This window comes from Xyrauchen texanus, chromosome 46, assembly GCF_025860055.1.
Source record: "Xyrauchen texanus isolate HMW12.3.18 chromosome 46, RBS_HiC_50CHRs, whole genome shotgun sequence".
NCBI classification, from domain to species: domain Eukaryota; kingdom Metazoa; phylum Chordata; class Actinopteri; order Cypriniformes; family Catostomidae; genus Xyrauchen; species Xyrauchen texanus.
In genome coordinates this window covers 23429600-23454356 of record NC_068321.1, presented here as the reverse complement: position 1 = coordinate 23454356, position 24757 = coordinate 23429600, and the positions used below count along the sequence as shown (strand labels likewise).

The 24757-nt window shown below is 38.2% G+C and overlaps 2 protein-coding genes across 5 annotated transcripts in view; both read right to left on the bottom strand.

Annotated features, from left to right (window-relative positions):
• Nucleotides 1–4: 4 nt before the first annotated feature.
• On the bottom strand, nt 5–15180 carry LOC127637973 (cytoplasmic polyadenylation element-binding protein 1-like). Of its 3 annotated transcripts, none has more exons than XM_052119286.1 (12): nt 15151–15180; nt 14516–14627; nt 9746–9943; nt 8597–8811; nt 7268–7508; nt 6802–6915; nt 6608–6697; nt 4184–4320; nt 3902–4100; nt 3157–3251; nt 2957–3037; nt 5–1220 (listed from the first exon to the last, which is right to left on the bottom strand). In XM_052119286.1, exons 1-12 carry the CDS (start codon nt 15163–15165, stop codon nt 1110–1112), a joined length of 1608 nt encoding a protein of 535 aa, XP_051975246.1. In that variant the 5' UTR covers nt 15166–15180; the 3' UTR covers nt 5–1109. The 3 variants fall into 3 exon arrangements, with proteins under 3 accessions (XP_051975246.1, XP_051975247.1, XP_051975248.1); XM_052119287.1 differs by having other exon boundaries at nt 3902–4094; XM_052119288.1 differs by lacking the exons at nt 14516–14627; nt 15151–15180 and adding an exon at nt 11713–11800.
• A 1214-nt stretch (nt 15181–16394) lies between these two features.
• LOC127637972 (AP-3 complex subunit beta-2-like) overlaps nt 16395–24757 on the bottom strand; it is a 49315-nt gene continuing 40952 nt past the window's right edge. For both annotated transcript variants that reach the window (XM_052119285.1, XM_052119284.1), the window contains exons 20-27: nt 24513–24681; nt 24341–24428; nt 24130–24239; nt 21167–21395; nt 20696–20780; nt 20297–20394; nt 19132–19270; nt 16395–17556 (exon numbers count right to left, since the gene is read on the bottom strand). In XM_052119285.1, coding sequence (XP_051975245.1) covers nt 17406–17556; nt 19132–19270; nt 20297–20394; nt 20696–20780; nt 21167–21395; nt 24130–24239; nt 24341–24428; nt 24513–24681 — 1069 coding nt within the window. In that variant the 3' untranslated portion in view covers nt 16395–17405. The remainder of the gene's footprint in view (nt 17557–19131; nt 19271–20296; nt 20395–20695; nt 20781–21166; nt 21396–24129; nt 24240–24340; nt 24429–24512; nt 24682–24757) is intronic.

Sequence of the window (24757 nt, the reverse complement as noted above, 5' to 3'; positions counted from 1 at the left end):
TGCAATGCTTCAACAACTTTATTTTGTCCTATCTGAACATCATCTACATTTGTAAGTAACCATGGCAACACTTGCAGAGCAATGAGGTAGAGAGACCTTTTAATTTCTAAAAAGCAGCTGCAAAAGGCAACAAGGAAGAGAAAGATGCTCTTTGGCACCGCTTCAGCGAGAAACTAGGGAAACGGAGCTATATGCTGCTTGATGGATTTATTAAACTAAAATTAGGAGAGTTTAGTTCTACATTTAACAGTAAACACCTCTCAAAAAAGTCTATGTAACCGGGAAAGATTTAACCCCATTCTGCTCAAACTAATTAAAACCACTGGCAACAGTGATACATTAAAAATAAAGTGCAATAAGTTGATTAAAACTATGTACAGCACATTCTCAGCGGTCAAAGTGCGTTCCAGAGTTGTTAACATGTATTGATTTGATGGTTGATGGCGTGCAGGTTGATAAGCAACAGCATCAGCCAAACATTTCGCAAGCCAAGTTGCTCATCAACCATTTAATAGTGTTTAAAAAGCTAAATACAATTCAAAAATGGCCCCACAGGAGAAGACACTTGGAACAGCAAAACTTCAAAAAAATCTGTAAGTCTATCGGTTCATATTTCCATGGAATGACCCCAAACTAGCAGGCAGAAAAGCAGGTAAAACTGACTTAAAATGTCAACATAACAAAACTCTCCAAAATCACCAGCAGAGCAGCCAAATTAAATGAAATAAAATAAAATATTGGACTGGCAAAGATGGTAACAAATGAAGCCACCAACTAGCATTTGCCTGCATCAGTTGATCAGACCAGCAAGATAATAAACTAATATTCTATGCATGCAAAACACTTAAACTCTTCATTCAGGTGGTAATTTCTCTCCTGGCCACCTCTGTGCAAATGGGTCACCATAAATGAACCATTTGGTGTGCATAGAGCGTTGATGAATGAGAACATGAGCAGTGCAATAAACGCAACAACTCGCCCAAGTAAGACTTTCCTTTTCAGACTCGTGCTTTAAAATAGTTCCCCAAAACAGTCAGCTTAGTCCAGACTCTCTTGCCCACGGCTGCTCCCTAGAGAAACAGCAGCTTCCATGGGATGAGTCTGTTGCTTTATTTTGGATTCAAGCCCTTCTGGTTCCTCATGAGAGGTTGATGACTGCTCAACACGTCCAAAGAGTGCCGCCAATGCCAGCAGGACCGACAATAGTATTTAAAACAGGCCTGAAAAAGAAAGAGTTTAAAGGGTTAATTGGAAATGTTACATCATGTTGTTCCAAAGCCACCTGACTTGCAACTTCAGCAAAGCACAAAAGGAAAAATGTTAACGAATATCCCAGTCCATCTTTTCAAAACAAAAGTAGTTGATTACAACTCAGTTTAAAGCTTAAAAAAGGACCCCAATGTATCATAAAAGGAGTCATGCATCATATTGCAAGTCTTCTGAAAGCATATAAAGATTTTGGTGAGACACAACCTGAAATTTAAAAGGGGTCATGAAATGCTCTTTTTTTTTAATGTAGTTTTTCTTCCCAGAGGTCCACTGATAATGTTAGTATAGTTTGGTTTTTTTTTGCACCAAAACGTAAATTTTATGGCATTTGTCATAACGTAAATATGATCATTTTTCCACCATGTCTTTGGCCCTCTGTCTAAAACCTTTGGTGTTAGTCTAAGTGCCTCCTTAAAACTTCAACATAAATGCCCACTGTTATGATTGGCAACCATCATGTAGCCCCTTAAATACAGCCATATTTAAAACTCAGTCAGAAGTGCACGAACAAGCTCCACTATATTATAAAACTACATTTCAGAGGGGGAGTATTGACACTGATGAGGGTGTGCTGAGTGACTTCAGTCTGGTCTCCTAAGCAACCAAATTGGCCCGGTTGCTAGGGAGGGTAGAGTCACATGGGCTAACCTTCTTGTGGTCACGATTAGTGGTTCTCGCTCTCAATGGGGTGCATGGTAAGTTGTGCATGGGTCACGGAGAGTAGCATGAACCTCCACATGTTGTGAGTCTCCGTGGTGTCATGCACAACGAGCCATGAGATAAGATGCGCAGATTGACTGTCTCAGAAGCGGAGGCAACTGAGACTTGTCCTCCACCACCCGGATTGAGTTGAGTAACCACACCTAAATTGGGGAGAAAATGGGATAAAAAAATAAATAAAAGAAAATTTCAGGATTTACACAATGCAAATCCAACACATTGTATACAAATATATTATTTATCTCACGTACAACTGTTAACACTCATTCCCATAAAGAGTTATGACATTTGATTTTGACTTTACTTATGTTTTTGCAATCGGGTCCAAGTGTTTTTAACTGCCACATCTTTCAATGAAAGTTCCTTTGCAAAGCTTGAATCATATTATTGTACGTGAGCAATCCACGCTGATATAAGCCAAAAAAACACTCATACATAGTCCAAAGCATGGTAAATAGATGCATACACATCACTGGAAGTGCATCAAAATGGTCAAAGATATCCATCTAGTGCATGTTTACATACACCAACAATTAAAAATAGTGCAGATGTGAAAGGCAGAGACAGAGTAGATGAACGAAAGAGAAAGGCTTCTCTTCAGGAAGTAGAGAACGAGGCGCTTTTGCAGCTTGGTTTCAATAAAGGCTTTTATTGCACTGGTATTGTGTTGAGTTCTGAAACTCACAATGTGTTTTTATAGTAGAATGACCTCTTTTATGGCAAAATACCAAGGACACTTTTATCCCTCATGCCATGACCCCTTTAAGTGAAAATCTTGGTGTACTTTCGGGCCCTTTTTTAAAGCTTTAAAGTGAATCATTATCAACTTCCATTCTATTGAAAAGACAGGCTGCAATATTTATTAAAACATCTCATAGGGGTTTGGAACAGCATTTCATTTTTGGGGGTCCTATTCTTTTCAGGTGGATTAAATAAGCCTTGATGCTCCACAGCATTTGGTTAATACCTGAGCCCTACAGAAGTATGGGCCGGGCTGACTGTTACATATTTGGCACACAGAGTCCGCCAAATATGGGTCAATCTGGACCTACAGAAGGTAGAGACAGAAGATGAGAAATAGAAACAGCAGTTGAGTGAGGTAAATACACAGGGCTGTAATTATCTTATGTTTCTGTTTTATATACAGTAGGTTCTACTCTTCAGTACCTTCTTGGTAAACTTGCAGGTTTTTATCTGCACAAATGCACCAGTCACAGCTTTCAAGTAGCTCCTCTGACTTCTGAAGGTCACTCTGCCAGAACCTACATTAGAAGGAAAAACTCTTAAAGGAATATTCCGGGTTCAATACAAGTTAAGCTCAGTCAGCAGCGTTTGTGGCATATTATGGATTATCAAAATAATTTAGACTCATCCCTCTTTTCTTAAAAAAAAAGCAAAAACAATATGAGTTACAGTGATGCACTTACAATGGAAGTGAATGGGGCCAATCTGTAAATGTTAAACATACTCACTGTTTCAAAAGTATAGCCACAAGATGTACACAATGTTTGTGTTAACACCTAACTGATTTCTAAAGGCAGTAATGGAATCATGAGAGCCTAGTATTTTATTTTTGTTCAATTAAAGGAAGTTATTGGCCATGCAACTCTTGAATTCAGCTAGGCATGTTTAAAGATTGTCAAGCAAGCAATTATCGTCTAGTCAACGATACGAAACTATATATTTTTAAAAGATGGGAGCTCAGAGGAAGCATATAAAGGGAAAAAAAAAAAGAGGTCCTAAAATGGATCCCTGCGGAACACCACATGATATGGGTCCAGATGATGAGGAAGAGGACCCAGTGTTTACCCAAAAAAATTCCTGCCCTTTAGATAAGAAGCAAACTACTGTAAAGGCAGACCCTGGATGAGCAAGAGCATAATAATATTGAGCTTGAGTTGCATGAACAGACCTATAGGATATTTGTGCTTGTCTGTGTCGATTCCTGCATAAACGACCCCTCCAAAGAGCTCGTCCATGATGTAAGCCAGAGCTTCAGCGTTTAGCATGCCATGCAGCGCGCCCACAAACACAGTCTTATTGTGGCAGAGCCGCTGGGTGGGACAACGGATGAAATTACTGTCTGAGATCACCCACGGTATAACCTGCACCTGGAACACAGGAAATGACAGAGGTGAGGTCAGGGATCAGAGGTTGATGGTTAGTAAAGGTGCGTGTTGCATGTTATTCTCACATCTTTGTTGTGAATTCTTCTGCTGGAAAGTTTGTAGTAGAATTCCAGATAATCGTCAGACTGCAGACGGGGTTGAATACAAGCCTGCAGGAGTAACTTTACGGACTTCTCACAATCAAACAGTAGATACACGTAACCTACACAAACACACACACAGTAAGCAAACTAAAGACTGATGCTATAAAGCAGCGACAAATGACTTTCCAGCAGAATAATTTGATGTCCTCGATGAAAATTGAAATGCTATGAGACCAGGTGTCAGAATTGTTTGGCACAAATCAAAGTGCCAGACAAGTGCCATGTACAAGATATTCAAAGCATAGTTTGACATGTTGCACTGGATAGCAGCACCCACATTGAAATCTCATTGGTTGAAAATTCAGCTGTAAATTAAAACATCAAATATGTTCTGATTTGCTGTATTTTTGTTGCTTTTCGCAGTATTTCGTGACGTGCATATTACGGACGAGGTGTTTTTAGATTGTTGTTGATATATTCTGCCACATAGTGATTAAAGAAATATTCATGGTTCAAATCAAGCTCAATTGACAGCATTTGTGGCATTATGTTGATTATCACAAAAATGTATTTGACTCGTCCCTCCTTTTCTTGACCTGGAGTCACAAGATCGAATCCAGGGCGTGCTGAGTGACTCCAGCCAGGTCTCCTAAGCAACCAAATTGGCCCAGTTGCTAGGGAGGGTAGAGTCACATGGGGTAACCTCCTCGTGGTCTCTATAATGTGGTGAGTTGTGTGTGGATGCCCCGGAGAGTAACGTGAAGACTCCACACATGCTATGTCTCTGTGGTAATGTGCTCAACAAGCCACGTGATAAAATGCACAGATTGACGGTTTCAGATGTGGAGGCAACTGAGATTCGTCCTCCGCCACCCGAATTGAGGCGAGTCACTACACCACCACAAGAACTTAGAGCGCATTGAGAATTGGGGTGAAAAGGGGGAGAAAATCAGAAGAAAATCCAAATAAAAAAAGCAAAAATCGAGGTTACAGTCAGGCACTTACAACGGAAGTGAAAGGAGCCAATTTTAGAAGAAATGTGAAGAAAAGGACTTTCAATATTTGAGCTGTAAAGTTGTTTAAATAGTTGTTTTAGGGTTTACAGCGTTACATCGTTATAGCAACAAAATTGTAAATTGTATATATCTTTACACAGAAAATGTTAGCAAGTTATTTTATCACACTAATGATGATCGTGTTAACATAGAGTTTATGACTTCTCGCTATACTTTTGAAACAGTGAGAATTTAAACTTTTCCCCATTCACTTCCATTTTTTAAAAGTGCATTAAACATTACAAGAGTGAAATAATCATTAGATCTAACAGCAATGACAGTGCATGGCCAAAGTTTATCATTCCAAACACTAAGACATCAAGTTCATTTAAGTAGACAAAACAATAGCAGCATTACCGAACATTAACGACCGTAAAATCAACAGCAACGACATTGCCTAGATCAAAGCTTTAATCTAAAAACACTGAATCACTTTTAATCCTTACTGCTTACTCATAGTCCATCGCCTATTCCAAAACTGAGGTGCATATTATACGGTTGTAATGTAAAAGGAGCACATGCTCAAAATGTTCATCTGTGAGACTGTTTTGGGGTCGGAATATGATGATATTGATATGAAAATGATCAATAAATGATTAACAATTCACTGCCATTGCCTTGTTTATATGGAATCAAGTAACCTATAAAAAAATAACTGTAGTCAGATTAAGAGTATTTTCAAATGTAATTTAATCCAATTACAAGTACTTGATTTTTATAATCTGATTACGTAATCCAGATTACATGTATTCCGTTACAGCCCAGCACTGCCTATAGGCTACATGATGAGAGCAACCATCCAAAACACTTTGAAACCAGCAGACTTAGTCCCAAAAGTCATCGGTTTGTTTCCTTAATGCTGCAAGATTGATTGACTTAAGATTGAAATCGTAATATGTCTTATGCGATTACTAAACTCTAAAAGGCTGCGTTTTAAAATATAGTACACATTCAGCGTTTCAGTCAGTGCTGTATGAGCTAGTGGTGCCCTCTAGAGGTATGTGCAGCATTATCCATTATCTACTATAGCAGTGGCTCTCAACCTTGTTCCTGGAGGCTCCATATGAAAGATCTCTGTCCGGTCGGGAAAGGAGGAGGTGGGAGCCGGATGAACTCTCAACGAGCTCAACAAACACCACATCAAACTAAACACACAGCAACATAAACACACATAGCTTCAAGATGTCCTTCTCTCGAACTGACATCCCTGTCTCCTCTTTATCTCTCTCCCGGCTGATTCAGCGCAGGAAGTCCATCGTTACATTACGGCCCGGCCATGCCCTCCTCATCGTTATTGTTATTCATTAATTCATGTTCATGCAATTCATGCAATTATTAATATTCATGTTACCTTGCGGAGGACAGCGTGGATGTCTACCGTCTTTTCCAGGCCACTCGACTTTCAATGGACCAAAAACACTGAAAGTGTTCAACAGACTCGCTATGGAAAGAAGAAAGAAAAGATTGTCTTTCACAGTTTGTCTGTGTCCAAATAAATAATTCAGAATAATAATCTATAGATCAAATGTGTGTTTGTCAGCTCACCCTCTGTGATGTCCCACGGCACACCTCCCAAAAACACTTTACAGGAGTAAACTGGGTTTTTGTAGTGTCGGGGAGGAAGTCGTCCTTCCCAGGTGTAGGTGGCTTCATTAACCGCTGTAACAGACAATCAATAATAAAATCAATGAAATATTTATGTAGAAGACACATTACTAATATACAAATATAAGCTCAGGAAAGGCTTGATGACACTCTTGTAACTAACTAACTGTAAATGTAATAATCAATTAAAATGTGATTAAAAATAAGAAGTTTTCATTATTTCATATTTTATGTTATTTTTTCTCTGCTTTTACTAAATATAAAGACTTATATACAGAGAGAGAGATGTCAGTTACGTCCTTGTTGATTGTAACCACCACAACTTCATAGTCAAAAGTCTGGCTGTGCCCTAAGAGTAATGCTGTGAAGTCTTAATCTGTTTCCTGTATAATGTGTTATATCATACCTGCAGCTTGTTTATGAAGCTTCACCTCTCTCTCGATACAGAAGGAGGGTTTGTTCAAACCCAAAGCGTCCCAACCGGGCCAGATGGGCCCTGTTGACCAGCACCCAGCCAACAACCCATCAGGCTGAGCACTGAGATTGGGGGTGAGGGTAGGCAGACTGGTATCTGTACCCAGTTTTAAAGCCTCTGCCGGCAGTCTGGGCAAAAGTAGGGGTAACGGGGGAGAAACTCTGAGAGAGATCTGAGGAAGACACACATAGAGACAACACAACTTCACTATATACTGTATACCATATACTATATCCTGCATACTATATTCCAGTACTGTATTCTACAAACTATATACAGTGTACTATATATGTATATATGTCTGTGTAGTCAAAAGTCTGGCTCTTGTCTATCTTGTATAGATAGATAAATAGTTAGATTAATAACTTATCTTATTAACCTTTCTTTATCTACAAATGAAATTCTGTCTATCTGGAAAACTTATGTTCTGCCATTATTTATGGGGGAGATCCAACAGTACTAAATAACTATAAGCCTATCTCGAAATTGGGATGACCTGCCGGCAGACAGGGCTTAGGGCACGCCCTCCCCCAGGGAAAGAGGGGGGGGGATGTACATCATGCTGGGGGCTCCCCAGCCTGAGAGAACGAGGGAGGAATGTGGCAGGGCGGAGGGCGGGCCGGGTCGTGATCCTACACACCCGGTCCCGTATTAGGCTAATAAAGCGTCCCGAGAGGGATAAAGGTCGACTGCAGAGGATCGTGCGAGAGCGAGAGACATGTCCGTCGTGTGTGTGTTTGTGTCCTTGTTTTAAGTTTCTCATTAAAATATTATTTATATCGTCAAGCCGGTTCTCGCCTCCTCCTTCCCATTGATCCCTTTACAGATGATTTGTTAATTATCTATCGGGCAGAACACAATGTATAAACATTGGTGGTATCACTTCCAGTACTTTGAATGTAATTAAAGGCGTACCACAGGGATCAGTCCTTGGGCCATCACTATTTATTTTGTATATTAATAATATTGGGATACATTTTTAATTGATGATTCCCTCTCTTTTGGTTCTTATGTTCAGCATCTTGTGAAGAAATTAAGTTGAAATTGGGCTTTTTCTTTAGAGTTAAGTCCTGCCATTCATCTGAAGCAAGGAGGAGATTGGTAGTTTCTACTTTCATGTCAGCGTTGGATTATTGTGATATGATTTATATGCAGGCGCCTAAGCGTTGTTTACAGGCGTTGGATTATTGGACAAAAGCATCTGCCAAATAAATGTAAATGTGAAATGTATGGGTTTGTGACCTGAACCATGTGACTCACCAGATGGTCAGATCCAGATGAGATTCCGCTGGTCTCAGAGTTGACGGGACTGCTGGATCCAGAGTGCAGGAGAGAGTGAGGTTCTGGTGTTCTTGTTACATGATTGAGGCTTGAGAAACGCTCCAAAGGGTCACGCCCACCAGCAGACTCCTGGGCCTGGAAACCCTGATTCTGACCCAGATCGCTGCTTTGTGGAGCGCCCAAGAGATTCAACACTGCAGGAGAGAACTTGAATGAATATTATGGACGTGAAGGGTGTCCCTATGTTAACTGAATATTGTTAAAGTCAACATGAAATGACATTCACAACCATTTTACTTCCACAATGTTACATATTTCTGAGTAAAAAGGGATATTTCATTGTAAATAACATTCACCAATTATTTGTTCACAATAAGACCAGGAACATTTATTAAGAAAGTAAATATGGTATTTATAACTTCATGTTGAGTTTAAACCACTGACAATGCAATAGGTTCTTAGTATGTTCTTTGATAACTGAATTTGGGTCAGAACAAACCTTAAGTGTCACCATGGCTTTGATTTAAAACACAGTTGGACAGACATACACACATTTATGCTTGTAATATAAGCTAGGGAAGCTAAAAGGGAAAGTCCAAATGAAATGCAAGCTAACATGGATGAAGGCAGTGTTCTGTCCTCTGTGACTGGTTTAAAAGTGATTAGTCATGAGTGAGAAAGAGATATGAGGCATCACTAAAGATCAGACCTTCCAGAACAATCTATCAACACACACACACACACACACGTTTGTTTTCTATCATGGTTGGGACTTTCCATTGACCTAGCCCTAAACATAAGCCTTACAGAAACATTATGGCATTATGTTTAAAGGGAAAGTTCATCCAAAACTGAAAATGTGTTATTATTTACTCATCCTCACATTGTTCCAAAACTCTATGCCTTTCTTTCTGTCTCTTTAAGGCATTATTCAGTATGTTTATTGGGCCATTTTCATCTTGGGGACCTTTGGCTACGCAGGAAAAACCCGACCTACACGAACAAAGTGCCTAAAACTAGCTTGAACTAACAGAGGGATAGCCATACAACAATTCAGCATCCTTTCAAATTCCCAATTAGCATAAAATCTATTTTATATATACACAAACACAGAGTAGGTTGACTCACTGGGTGTCTGCGAGCAGGTCTTGTGTGGCTGCTGGGGTTCCGGCCGGATCCAGGGCTGTTGGTTCCAGCAGGGGAGGCTCAGAGACAGCAGGCCCAGACTGAGTTCTTCCACACTGGGCACACCAGACAGAGAGTCCTGCTGCTCTGGAGCAAACAGCATTCTGCTAACCCGCGTAGAGCAGCCTGTGCCAGAACCATCTATGAGGGAGAGGAGAGAGAGAGAGAGAGAGAGAGAGAGAGAGAGAGATAGATATGCTAAAATACAGTATGTGTGTGCCATCCATTTCATGCATGAAACAGACAATTCATCCTATTTATTCGTTTGTTTGTTTTTGTGCTTATATTCTTTGTTTTCTTATGACATCATTAAAAAATTAAGTGTTTTCTGTTTTCCTTTTCATTATTGCTTCTTGTTTTTTATTAATATTATTATATCTTATTTAAAAACCTTGCAATGCTACAACTGTATATGTTATCTAAAAACGGCAGTATATGCCAACTGTCAAGCTAAACTGGAATAAATTGAGTGGAATTGAATTGAGATATATAAAATGAGAGAATTATAAAACAATATACAGATAGATAGATAGACAGACAGATAGATAGACAGACAGATATACAGACAGACAGATAGATAGCTAGACAGATAGATAGACAGACAGATATACAGACAGACAGATAGATAGATAGACAGATATACAGACAGACAGCCAGATAGACAGACAGATAGATAGATAGATAGATAGATAAACAGACAGACAGATAGATAGACAGATAGATAGACAGATAGATAGACAGATAGAGAGCCAGACAGATAGACAGATAGATAGACAGATAGATAGATAGACACATAGATAGATAGATGTATAGATATACAGACAGACAGATAGATAGACAGACAGACAGACAGATAGATAGACAGATAGACAGACAGATAGATAGATAGACAGATAGATAAACAGACAGATATACAGACAGACAGATAGATAGATAGACAGACAGATAGACATATAGATAGATAGACAGATAGACAGACAGATAGATAGATAGACAGATAGATAAACAGACAGACAGATAGATAGACAGATAGACAGACAGATAGATAGACAGATAGATAAACAGATAGAGAGCCAGACAGATAGACAGATAGATAGACAGATAGATGTATAGATATACAGACAGACAGATAGACAGACAGACAGACAGACACAGATAGACAGACAGATAGATAGACAGATAGATAAACAGACAGATATACAGACAGACAGATAGATAGACAGACAGACAGACAGATAGATAGACAGATAGACAGACAGATAGATAGATAGACAGATAGATAGACAGATAGATAGACAGACAGACAGACAGACAGACAGATAGATGTATGGTGTTCATGGCAGGTCACTATGAAGGAAGCCACTGCTTTTCAACAAAAACATTTCTGCACGCCAAAGACCACCTTAACACTCCACAACGCTACTGAGAAAATGTTTCTGATGAAACTAAGGATGAATTGTTTGTGAAGAACACGCAGCACTACTTATGATGTAAAAAGGGCACCGCATACCAACATGAAATCATCATCCCAAAGGTGAAGTACTGTGGAGGGCCCCATTAGGGCTAATCATCCAGGGAGAGGGATAAGTGCAGTGGAACGTGGCAGTTCAGGAGAGAGAGAGCCACATGCAGCTGCCGTGTTTGTATTTGTGTTTGTGTCTTTTTATTTCAATTAAATATTATTTTGACTGTAAAACTTTGTTACATTGGTGCCGAAACCCGGGAGGGAGGCCAATGTAACAAAGGTAGTCACGGCCCGGCCCCGCCCTCCTCCTCGTCACGCATATTTTTTCTTGCCACTGTAGAAGATAGATAAGACAGACAGACACACATACAAAGACATCCCTGGCAACTACTTCTACTAAAAACACCCTGAATCACACACACACACACACGTTTGCGGTACTAACCTGATGTTGTTCCAGTTGAGGTCATTGTACTTTTGTGTGTTCATCACTGAGCTGTTAATCATGTGACCACACTACTGAAACCTCAAAGTCCTACTCACTACCAAAACCGCTCCCATCCCTGCATAGATTCTTAATCTCTCTCTGTTTCTGTGGGTGGGTGAGTTTGCACTTTGAATCACATATCAGGGTACCAATGTACTGATCCTCTCTCCCTTTTGTGGCCTGACTCAGCACAGACAGACGGAAGTGGGCAGGGCTCCAATAATCACTGTGATTTAGCTCATTTGACTAACACACACACACACACACACACACACAATCTGTCGCTGTCTGCCAAACACAGGCTGTACCAAACACACCCATGGACTCTCCATCTCCCCACAGAAATGTCAAAACATTTATCTTTTGAACAGGCAAGCTCTAATTTGTTTGGATGGTTTTACGTAACTTCTGGAAGTAGTGGTGCACCCCGAATCAAAGTTGTGTTTAAGAGGTACCAAGTTGACAGAGTGCTTCTTGAGGAAGAACTAGATGCTGAAATTGCCAAAGTTCTCCAGGTTAGTAGCAATAAATCTTTAAAACAACCAAACCAAGTTTTGTTTGAAGCACTTTTTAGCAAGTAAACTGGTTACACTTTCAAATAAGGTTACATTTGTTAACATTAGTAACTAACATTAATTAACATGAGCTAACAATGAACAATACTCTTACAGCATTTATTAATCTTAATGTTCATTGTGTTTCATGTGCATGTAAATGTAGTATGTTAATGCGCTAGTGTTTGAATGGTTTCATCCAAATTGGCCACTCATAAACTCAATCCATAACAAAGCATGCCTTCACGGAATCGTTGTAAATACGAGTTTCCTACTCGAAAATTGCACTTGAACGTCCCCTCAATTCGTAATTATGGCTGGGAAGCTCTGAGATAATTAAGAGTTTCTGAGTTGGGGGAAGACATGGAGACAGATCCAATAGTGAATGATGGTTTTATTAATTTTTCTAAATGCAGCTACCATATTATTTCTTCCTGTTGTAGTCATATTGATTTACGTATATTTTAGGAACAATTTGATGCTTATTGTAAATTTTTTATACAGCGAAAATAACGTATTTGACCAAGAAATATGCATGAATGAACCTGACATTATCCACGTTATCAACAACAAAGCACTTGAATGTGCCGTGCTCATAATTACAACTTCAGAAGTGGGAAATAAGGTCATTCCTGTAGCACGTGAAGGCTGCATAAAGGCCATTCCTTTTCATATGAGAATTTTTACAAGTTGTCATGAGACTATGCTGAGTAAACCAGATATACATGAAATATGATGGTGAAATAATCAGTGCTTTTTATTTCTGGATGAACAGAAATTATGATTACAAACTCACTGGATAAACATAAAATCTTTTATTGGGGTATCAGTTATTTCACACTATCCTGTTCCTCAATGATGCATAAAAACAAAACAAACTGTAGTTGGTCCATTTATATGTCAGTAAAATCTTCTCTTCCTGTCTAAGTGGGTGGTTCTTGGCCAGAACAAGTAAATCAAACTTCAGGAAAAAGCAAATGATTACAGAATTGTGTTCGTAAACAGGATGTGAAATCATACTAATCTACACCTGCATTAAATCCTCAAAATCTTTTGACTTTAAACTGATATGCCTTTAGTTTCATAAAATAGCTGCATATGTTTTATACACTCATTTGTAAGTCCATAATAACACCAAATCATCTTTATGAAAAACATATCCTCCTGAGACCCTTTTTTCCATTCCACTTATTGATTTGTAACTAGTAGCCCCTAAAAACCATGTAAAAAAATGTATGTCCACATATGTGGACAGCGGGATTATGTTTCAAGGAGTGTTGGCTATTCATGTTTTGGAGACGATATGGACATTACATCAGAATTTAGCATAAATAATTCTGATTCAAAGTCAATGTCCAGCATCATCCAATCACTGCCAAGCATGTTAAAATAAAATCATACATTATAAATTCTGAATCTATGTACTGATTATCATTGTCCCATTTCTGCCAAATATGTTGAGTGGTCCAAACATCATCTGCAGCCTGAAATTGAGCTTTTGACTGGATGTTAGGAGTGAATGCACTTGGCTTCATAGGAAAGCTATAGGATGCACCCTTGCTCCCTAATTAGGGAATGACTTAACCTCCAGTCAGTGTGCTGTCTGTCTGCGCTTGTCTCAGAACAGTTTTAACTGCACATTATTTTCATCCCAACTCCATATAAAGCTTTTGCATGCATCCGTTGATTCTCAATGTGATAATGCACAGTGAATATAGGATATTTTAAATGAAAATGAGCATACAGTCCACATACGTGGTCATTGTGTTTAACAGCGTGCCGTTTCACGATAAATCGATGAAATGTTTAAAATGGTATATCGGATGAAACTAGAGACTACTCTTTTTACTCAAACAGGTTTTAAAGTAAAAACTCAATTAGGTTTCTCCCAAAGACAAACTCTGCTGTGGTCAGCGCCATGTTGTTTTGTCACATGGCTCTGTGCGTTGAAAGTTTAACCCTTTAATGACAGCCTAGATTCTCCTGAACTGAGATCAGTCAGTTTAGATGAAGTTAAATTATGCAGAGTCTATAGCGAAGCCAAAATGTAATGTCCATGCATGTGGACGCGGGTCGCAAGAGGATATACTATTTTGGCTTGCTTTTGTTTTGTGATAGCATTCAGACTGGAATGCAGACTTTAAGGCCTCGTGTGTGTGTGTGTGTGTGTGTGTGTGTGTGTGTGTGTGTGTGTGTAACTCAGTTACCTGTGACATGTTTCCAGTTGTTCTGCTGTTTGGCCCCTGAGGTCCCTGTAAGGAGCCCAAAGGCCATCTGAGCAGCAGAATCTCCATGAATAAAAAGCTGATCATTTTTCCACTGATAAATAGACAGAGAGACAGTATGACTGTAACCTTCCTGAGGGAATGAGCACCAATTTTAAACCCTGGGTTATTATGAAGCCATTCTCCAGAGTAGAGAAAGTTGCGAATTACTAATCCAGGGTTAAGTTTGAACACAGTGAAACAAGAAAACACAGGGTGATATTTACAATTTTAAGTGTGTGGCATTTAAATTCAAAACTCTCACCTGCTGAGCCTTAGCTAAGCTTTCGGAGTTCACCAAAACACTGATAATTTAAAAAAAATAAACTTCTCTTTGTAACTCAAAAATAGTAAGCTGCCTACCTAGATAACATTTTGGGGGCAAGAGGAGCATGCAAAATCATGTTTCTATTATTTGTTTCCTTCTATGTTATCCATTATATATTTCTATATTATTTGTTACTTGCCTTAAGAGTACTTACATAAATTTTCTTTGCGCTATTTTACAATGCTATTGAAAAACATTAAACTAAAACTGAAAGTAAGACTTTATTTCTCTCACACAAACCGTTTCTTACCCTGCAGAAATCCATCGGACGCCTTCTTAAAGCGCTTTAAACAGCAAAATGACACAAACACGTCCTCTTTGACTTTATAAAACAGGTGAAGTCTGTCAAAACGAGTGTTTTCACGAAAGTAATCTGAACACACAATACTGACTTCACTAGTGTCTAACGGAGTTTAACAGGTGCATGTCTCCAGCACGCGCAAATCACATGCACAGATCGAATCATCAGCTTATGAATAAATATCAGTCCATATACCAGTTAGCTCCGGTCCTCGAATCTGATTGGACGAGAGACGTTCCATGAGCACTGATGGTGTGTCGGCATCAGCACTCAGATGCTTCACTGTGTGTATCACTCCGCTTGTGTTCATGCTGTTCTGAACTAAAGTGTAAGTGTAGTGCATATGTGTTAGGAGTTACTGTCTTTATTTTTGACATTACATATGTTAGCCAGCAGGTGGTGGCAAACGATCATTTTTTGTGTGTAATATGAGCCAGTTGGTGAATTGAAGTGAATCCATTAGTCATTGTTTACATAGAACAGCTCTCTGTGAGTTTCCACATTGGATACATACTGTTTAAAATGGTGAAGGACATCACTGTTTCTATAGTGAATGACATTTGCGCACCGGCTACCCCGAAATAGAGAGGAATACCCCGCTTGGACGTCTATATTCCACTGAGAAAGCTGACCTTCAGAAAGCTGACAGCATCTCTGATTGGGTGTGGCAACAGGTGATCGAACACGCTCCATCTCTCTCTCTCACACACACACACATCCATCCGTCTATCCTCGTTTATCCAATGACTTGTTAGAAACAGCACAAGCCGTGATACTATTTCTTAAGTGAACATTTTGAATTACTAACTGAGGCTTGGACGCATCATTTGTTTTGAACCAGCAACGGCAGATTCTGATTGGTCCGTAATAAAGTGGTTCCATGCACAAATGCGTTTTTAATGACCGTACTCAGTTTTTCCTATTTTTTTTTTTCAAATGTACTTGTTCATTGAGCTGTTGTATATAAGCAACATCACACTCGCAATCGTGCTATATGGCCCTGTACCAGCACTGCTGTAATTACCTACGGCACGAGGCCGCGGCAGAATCACAGCAGTGCTGATATAGGGCCATATCGCACTCTTGCTCTTGTGATATTGCTTAAATATCAAATATTCGATATCTGTCCATGGAAGAAATAATCCACACCAAAGATCAGTCCAAAATAAAAGACACATTCATTTGAATGCACATTCTCCTTTATTGACATTTAAAACTCTTTATAATAAATAGAGATATAATATTCAAACAACACATGATATTCTCACAGTCACACAGAAATGAGTCAGGAGTTTTAACCTAGTTAAGGAAGATCAATTTTATGCCAACAAGCACAGCATCGAATAAACTTTTCCTCTGACATAAAATAAAGTTATTTAAAAATAAATAAATAAATAAAAAATCTAAAACTAACTACTAGCAATGCTTTAACCAGGAATAGCTGCTCCACATTATATTAAAATATCATTGGGGCAGGGAAAAAAAGGAATGACAAAAATTGCAAATGAGTGCCTTACAGCATCACTGAGTATATTGAAGATCATCCAGACACTGAAAAACATCTATGAGAGAAGAGTTTTCAGAGCAGGAACGCTTACACCAGCCCAAAGTGCTAAAATACAGTTGTTATATATTTGTAAAAAATAGTACAAGAGTAGGTGAGGTTGCTACAACATGGGATGGCAGTCAGAATTCAAATAATCTCTGGCAGTAAATTCATACTGTTGTGTGGAGCTTTTCACCAAAATAAATGCCACTTATTGAATGCAATTATACTAATCCATTTTTAATTTTGGAGGCCACTGTAAATATATATATATATAAATGACTAAAACACGATTTCAGAGCTCCCGTTTAAACTGACTGTGGTTTTATAAAGGTTTGCACAATAATTCGGCCAAAGGATTTTTTTATGAGCCGTAATGTGACTAATATCTATCCTGACTAAAAGATACCTCTGATCATACTAACAGGAGATCAGCTGTGTTTGATACACATGCAACATTTAATAAACAGAAATGGGGCCCTTAATATTTCGGTTGATGCGGCTGCAGCTGTTCTGATATACCTTCTGTGATTTCTTTCATTACTGATTAAGATTTGTGATGCTACAATCTGGTCCATACATAGGGGAGATATCTACACACAGCTGCAAATAAATGTGGTAAGCAGCAGTACATGAGTGTTGATTTTAGGGGGCGACGTCACTGCGACAGTGCCTGCAGGATATCTTTAACAAGCATCGTGCCAATCACCATCTTCTCACAGTTCACGGTCAACTGAGCTCCACCCCCTTCCTTATTAGCTACGGTGACAAGCACAAGACTACCGCTGCTGACGGTTTTACCTGCAAATCTGTAAACAGGTGAGGAAGGAAGAGGAGGAGGTGTACTGAGATAACGTTTAGAAGATCACAGGTTAGAAAAACAGACAGTAAAGCAGAGAAAAGCAATAAATCATTCAATTATATACAGGTGACATTAATCATTGCACAAGACAAATATTCTCTGTAACTCTGGTGAACTGTCTGCATTGGACACATACAGCTACCCTCTAAGGGAGCGTCCTAAAGGGCCATTCAGACCAAACTCATTGTTACGCAAATAAAAATACGCAGCGCAACAAATATAAATGAATATATCGCAAGCCTTATTGATATCAACAATTACATTTTCACTAGTTAAAATGACAATTCTTGATATCAGGATTTACATTTGCACTAGTAAAAACATGATATCAAAAAATGACATCATCACTCGCAGAAATACACATTCTTGATATCAAAAACAGAATTTATATCTGTAATTATATTGTATTTTTAGTGGTATAACTCCACAACGATCTGCCACTCCTATTCAAAACCCAATTAAAGACCTAAATATAAATTCCTGATATCAACAATTACATTTCCACTAGTTAAAAGGCTAATCCTTGATATCTGTGCATGTATTTCAACATGTTACATTTGGTATTTCTGGTGATAAATAGTGAAAAATTGCCATTTTTACGAGTTGCAATTAAATTGTTGATCTCAAGAATCATGGCTTGCCATAACGCAGGTGTCTCAAAATGTGCTTTTAAAAGTTATTTTTAATTTGACACCGTGTCTATGGCCACATGCACGCTTATCCTTTTGCCATGTGAAAACTAAATAAATAATGAAACAGGCGGTAATAGAGAGTTTTCAAAACGCTCCGTTTCCGGAGGAATAAACAGTCATTCTAGTGTGGAAGAGAGACATAAACGTAACGAAATTAATGCATTTAAAAACGAAAACTTTTAGTGTGGATGTTGCCTAAAAAAAACGCAGCTCCTCTGCATGAGATGCTGAAAAAACAGCGAGCCGTGGCGCAATAGTGAAAAACATATGCGCATGTTTGCAAAATGATCGAAAAACAGCATAGATGGATGCAAAAACTGTTCGGTGTGAACGGCTCTTTCCTGAAATGGAACCTCATGAAAGACTGAACTAAACTAAAGCACTCAGTTCATTCCCACAAAGCACGATTGTTAAATGATGCTAAACCAACGACTTGATACTAACATTCTAACCACAAAAATACATCACACACAAATATTGGGTAAAATTGTACATTTTTATTTATATGCAACTATTCTCTACTGATACTCTTGGTTAAAATAGAACCTATGTGCGCTCATAGTATGTGTATCGGCTATTTCACAATGGCTTTAAATGTGACTTATCAAGTTAGCATTTTGTGTTGGAACTACCCGTTTTATGATATAAGTGTTATCATATAACACATATTTATGATATAAGTCTTTTGATTACGTAAACCTGGAATTAAAATCAGAGTCAGTTCTAAGCTTTACCCTAAAATAGCCATTACCACATTATAATATATAAAAACATTTTTTTCAATGTATTGAATTTTCAGTAAAGACCTTTTATTTGTCTGTTAATGTTACCTGCACTCTTTATCAGAACCGCATGGCACTCTGCTCAAGTTCGCAGTGGCCGTGACTCTCTCAACGATGATGTGTTCATTCACACATTTCTCTCCAAGGGTCAACTTCTCTGAGATTTCATTCATCCCCATCAGTTTACCTGACGAAGAGAGAAATAATCCATCTGATCAAACATAAAAAATATTTATGTTGCAGATCCCACAAGTTATACCCAAAGTTACACCCTCTACAGTTGAGCTGAGATCTCGGACACAGACTGAGTCTGTTAAAACTGTAGAGCTTTATTTGTTGATGTCATATCTTTCAGGATGTTTCGGGGATGTTGACAGTAATGTACAGTGTTTCACTGCAAGTTGTGACAGTTCAGGGTCGATAAGATGAGTTCTGTGTTTGTAAGCACGTTCCTAACGAGATGCAGCATATCGTTACCTTGACATGCCACGAGGTAATGCATAGTCATAGTAACAGTCACCAAGACGATAGCTGAAGACAGCGTTAAAAGGGAGGGGCAGTTAGAAGCACAGGCATTTACAAAAATAAAGGGAGTGATGTGTGTGTTTGTTTTGTGTTTATAAAATCAGTTAGTACAGGTGACTAAGTGCTACTCATGTTAGCTATATCAGAAAAACTTACCATTCAATAGACTCTCTAATGGACAGCGACACCAGATAAAGAGGAAGAAATGAGTATGTAAAAATATGTTAAACTATATAAATACAGAGTTCATCAGCTGGTTTTGATAGAGAGACACTGACAGACTGTTAGCGGCATGTTAGAAGATGCTAACTAACTTAAAAAATGGGCTGAATCCTAATTTTACAAACTACCTTTCCTTAAAAATATGTACTTTCCCATCACCAGTAAAGTATGTAGTTTTATTGCATACTAGTATGCAAATTAACCTTCAGCCATGATAAAATCCATTAAAACAGAAAATGGGACTATATTGCATGAATGATGAAAGAGAGAACTAAAATACTTTTTACAATTTCTTTCTCTGTCAAAACTACTCAAAAAATCAATGTCATAGACTCCTGCACAGGCAGTGAAATAAATAGTCATTTTGAAGAAAATATGACTTTAAATGTGTTTATCCACCTCCTCAAGATAGCACTCAAATGAGCATTTATGAGACATGAATGCACCCAAGCTGACATTTGCTCACCTTGCTCCTTCTTAAAGTCATTTTCTGTGAGAAACGCTGGCATCATTAACTCCCCGACAGGTGGCTGGATTGAAACGAAGAATTTACGGGTGTGAGTACTGAAAAAGAGCAAATGAGAGAGAAAAATCAGATCAGAATAACCACAATAAAGTTAAACATAAAGACAATGAATTATATTTTTGGAAGAAGTGTCTCCTGGCAAATCCAGCTGAAACCAGCCTCAACTGTTCATTTACGGTCATCAGCTGGTCCAGGCTGGGTTAGGTTTACCCACGGTCTAATCAACGACAACAAACCAGCTTGACCACCTTAAGCTAATCTGACCTGGGTTTTCCATCTGGGAATGATGTATTTGCAGTTTTGTGATGTGTAATAATTGTAAAACACTGGTTTTCTCACCAGAGTTGGAAGTTTGCTGCTTGTGTGGAATCACAAAAATCTATTCCCATCACCACGGTAACTGATTCACCTGCTGGTAAAATCTCTGAAAGAAAAATGCAAATACACACAAGAAGAATAAACTTGAAAAATCCCTAAAACATTTTTCAAGAAGGCCCTGTTGAAAAGACCAGCTTTTACCAGCATGAATTTCCATGCTGGTGCAAGCTGGTTTATGCTAATTAGTGCTAGTTTCATGCTGGTCTAGCTGGTGAACCAGTATAGACATTTTGTTCCCTGTAGATGTGCTGGTTATTCAGCATGGTCTTTATGATACAGCTGGTTTACAAGCAGAAGCTTGCTGGCTATGCTAGGTAGGGACACCAGCTCACCAACATCCCATAAATGGGGATCAGCATCCAAAATACAGCTATGCTGGTGCTCAGCAATGCTGGTCTTTTCAACAGGGGAACTCATGTTGGGTTTACAGACCGATCTCAGGGAACTCTTGGATCCTAATGCCAGAATGCAGCCTTGGCTCCTCGATGTGGAGATTCTTGGTCTCTGAGTTGGTGTTGTTGGTAAATTGGATCTGGACGGCCACCATATTAGGGTCTGGACTGAAGGGCTGCCTACTGAAACAGTACTCGACCGCAAGACCCTCGCCTGTTATACGATGCAGGAGTTCATACATCTTCACCACACCAGATGGAGCCATGGTCTATCAGAGAAGAAAAGATAAGATACAGGATTGAGACAGGAAAGAGATTTTTATGAGACAAGAATGAGAAAAGTACGAGGCAAGAATGAGAAAAGCATTAATCAAGAATAATACAAGAATTATAAATGTTTTAGAGAAGTATGAGACAAGTATGAGACAAAAGTGACTGGTATGAGACAAGTATGAGACAAGAAGGACACGGGTACGAGACAAGAATGAGAAAAGTATTAGACAATAATAAAAAAAAATAAGAAAAGTATGTGACAAGACTAAAACAAGAATGAGAAAAGTATAGTACAAGAATAAGAAAAGTATGAGACAAGAATGAGAAAAGTACGAGACAAGAATAAGAAAAGTACGAGACAAAAATTAGAAAATTATGAGACAAGAATGAGAAAAGAATGAGACAAGAATTAGAAATGTATCGAACAAGATTAAGATAAGAATAAGAAAAGTACGAGATAAGAATGAGAAAAGTACGAGACAAGAATGAGAAAAGTATAGTATAAGAATAAGAAAAGAACGAGACAATAATAAGAAAAGTACGAGACAATAATAAGAAAAGTACGAGACAAGAATGAGAAAAGTACGAGACAAGAATGAGAAAAGTACGAGACAAGAATGAGAAAAGTATAGTATAAGAAAAGTATGAGACAATAATAAGAAAAGTACGAGACAAGAATGAGAAAAGTCGAGACAAGAATGAGAAAAGTATAGTATAAGAAATGTATGAGACAAGAATGAGAAAAGTACGAGACAAGAATGAGAAAAGTACGAGACAAGAATGAGAAAAGTACGAGACAAGAATGAGAAAAGTACAAGACAAGAATAAGAAAAGTACGAAACAAGAATGAGAAAAGTATGAGACAAGAATGAGAAAAGTACGAGACAAGAATGAGAAAAGTACGAGACAAGAATGAGAAAAGTACGAGACAAGAATGAGAAAAGTACGAGACAAGAATAAGAAAAGTACGAAACAAGAATGAGAAAAGTACGAGACAAGAATGAGAAAAGTACGAGACAAGAATAAGAAAAGTACGAGACAAGAATGAGAAAAGTACGAGACAAGAATGAGAAAGGTACGAGACCAGAATGAGAAAAGTATGAGACAAGAATGAGAAAAGTACAAGACAAGAATAAGAAAAGTACGAAACAAGAATGAGAAAAGTATGAGACAAGAATGAGAAAAGTACGAAACAAGAATGAGAAAAGTACGAAACAAGAATGAGAAAAGTACGAAACAAGAATGAGAAAAGTACGAGACAAGAATGAGAAAAGTACGAAACAAGAATGAGAAAAGTACGAGACAAGAATGAGAAAAGTACGAAACAAGAATGAGAAAAGTACGAGACAAGAATGAGAAAAGTACGAAACAAGAATGAGAAAAGTACGAGACAAGAATGAGAAAAGTACGAGACAAGACTTAAAGTATGAGAAACATTTAAGGCCTCGCTTCAAACCCAACCTCATCATTCATACAGAGGATAACTATACGATCTTACAGAGGTCCAAAACATCGACGGAACAAACTTGCGTCCAAGCACCAAGAACCAAGCAACACAAAGAACGCAAGGAAACACCACTACACACAAGTACATCTCCAATATTGTGCTCAAAGTGCTGGTGTATTAATTAAATAATTTGGGAAATCCGATAGCAAATCGATGTAGACTCAAAGAAGGGTAAATGGCATTGTCAACAGACTCCATAAAGTTCATTTTCACTGTACTGATCATTTATCTCACATTCTATCACTCTTTTCACCAACCTGTCTTATGTATATATGTGTTAGATTAGATTTATGTTCAGAACAGCAATAAAGTTTGTCTGTATTCAAAGATGAATGACTGTGGTATATTTTGATAAATAATCTCATCCAAGTTTCTAAAAGATTTTGCTTCAAAGCTGTACCTAAATATGTGTGATATTATTTTCAATTAGCCATTAGAATAATATCACTCCAATAAGTGAATTAATCATAATTCACTTATTATAGCAAATTCCTCACAGTAGAAATTGTGAGCGGATACAACAAAACGTTATATTACGATTTTAATGGTGGAGAATTTATTCAGACAAATAATCTAGTTATTTGTCATTTATCTAATTTATAATGGTTGTCGAACGCGACTAATTCCATTGTACATTTCATTACCTAATAATGTACAATAAGGACAGTTAAATTTAGTTCATAGCACACATATTTCGAGACCCTAAATTCCCTTCTAAATGTCGCATACCAAATATCCTTACAATGTTCACTACCCACCATGTATGTTCACCACATCGACTCACTCTTTATTAAAGTCCTCAAAACTATGAAAATAGAAGTATGGGAATTATGTAGTGGCCAAACGTCTCAAACAAATCAAAACTCTCATATCACTCTTATATTGACTATAGCTTCTTTAAAGTAGCCACCCTTTGTCTAGATTGCAGATCTGCACACTCTTAACCAGCTTCATGAGGTGCATCCTGAGATGCTTTTTAAATAGTATTGAAGAAGTTCCCATGTATGCGGGACACTTGTTGACTACCTTTCCTTCACTATCCACGCCTACATATCCATATCCACAAAAAATGTAATTACAATTTTGTAATTATAATTTTTTTAAATTCATACTTGGGCTACAAAGCTAATTTCAAGCATTTAAAAAAACAACAACTTTTGACTAGCAGTGTACAGTGTGTTTACTGTAAGTAAAAGACCATGTATTTGCCACACAAAACATACCGTAGGTGCCAGAATAGTGTCCGTCAGTGACAAGCCCTCCAGATCGGACACCAGACTATTGGACAGAAAGTTAACTGGAGTCACCGGAGCAGATGTTGGGCCTGGGTTAACTGAGAGATTGACAGAGATTATATCAAGTCAAATTAGGCCTAAATGGGATTACATTCAAGAATTTCAGTATTTTGTATGTTTTACATAAGAGTTGACTCACAGTCATCCAAATCCAGCAAAGACATTTCCTGCGTCTCCTTTTTACTCTCTTTTTTAGGTTGTTTGGAAGGCTGTTTTGATGCGGGCATCTGAGCGAAACGGGAAAAAGACAACGTTAACTTGTGTATACAATCATAGCGTCTCATTAATATCTCGTCTCTGAGAAATCAAACCTTTTTCTTCCTGATGTCGGAGTCAGACTCTGACTCCTCCTCTGATGTATCCTCTGACACGTCCTCTGATTCGCTGCTCTCTGATTCGTTCTCAGACTCCGAGGCACTCTTCCGGTCCTTTATTGCCTTCCTGACCCGTTTTATGTCCTCCGTGCCACTGCTCTGATCACTGTGGGCATGAAGGTGTGGGCTGGCTTTAATTTTTAACAAAACTAAAAAGGTTTTCATGTTCTTTAAGAGATGAA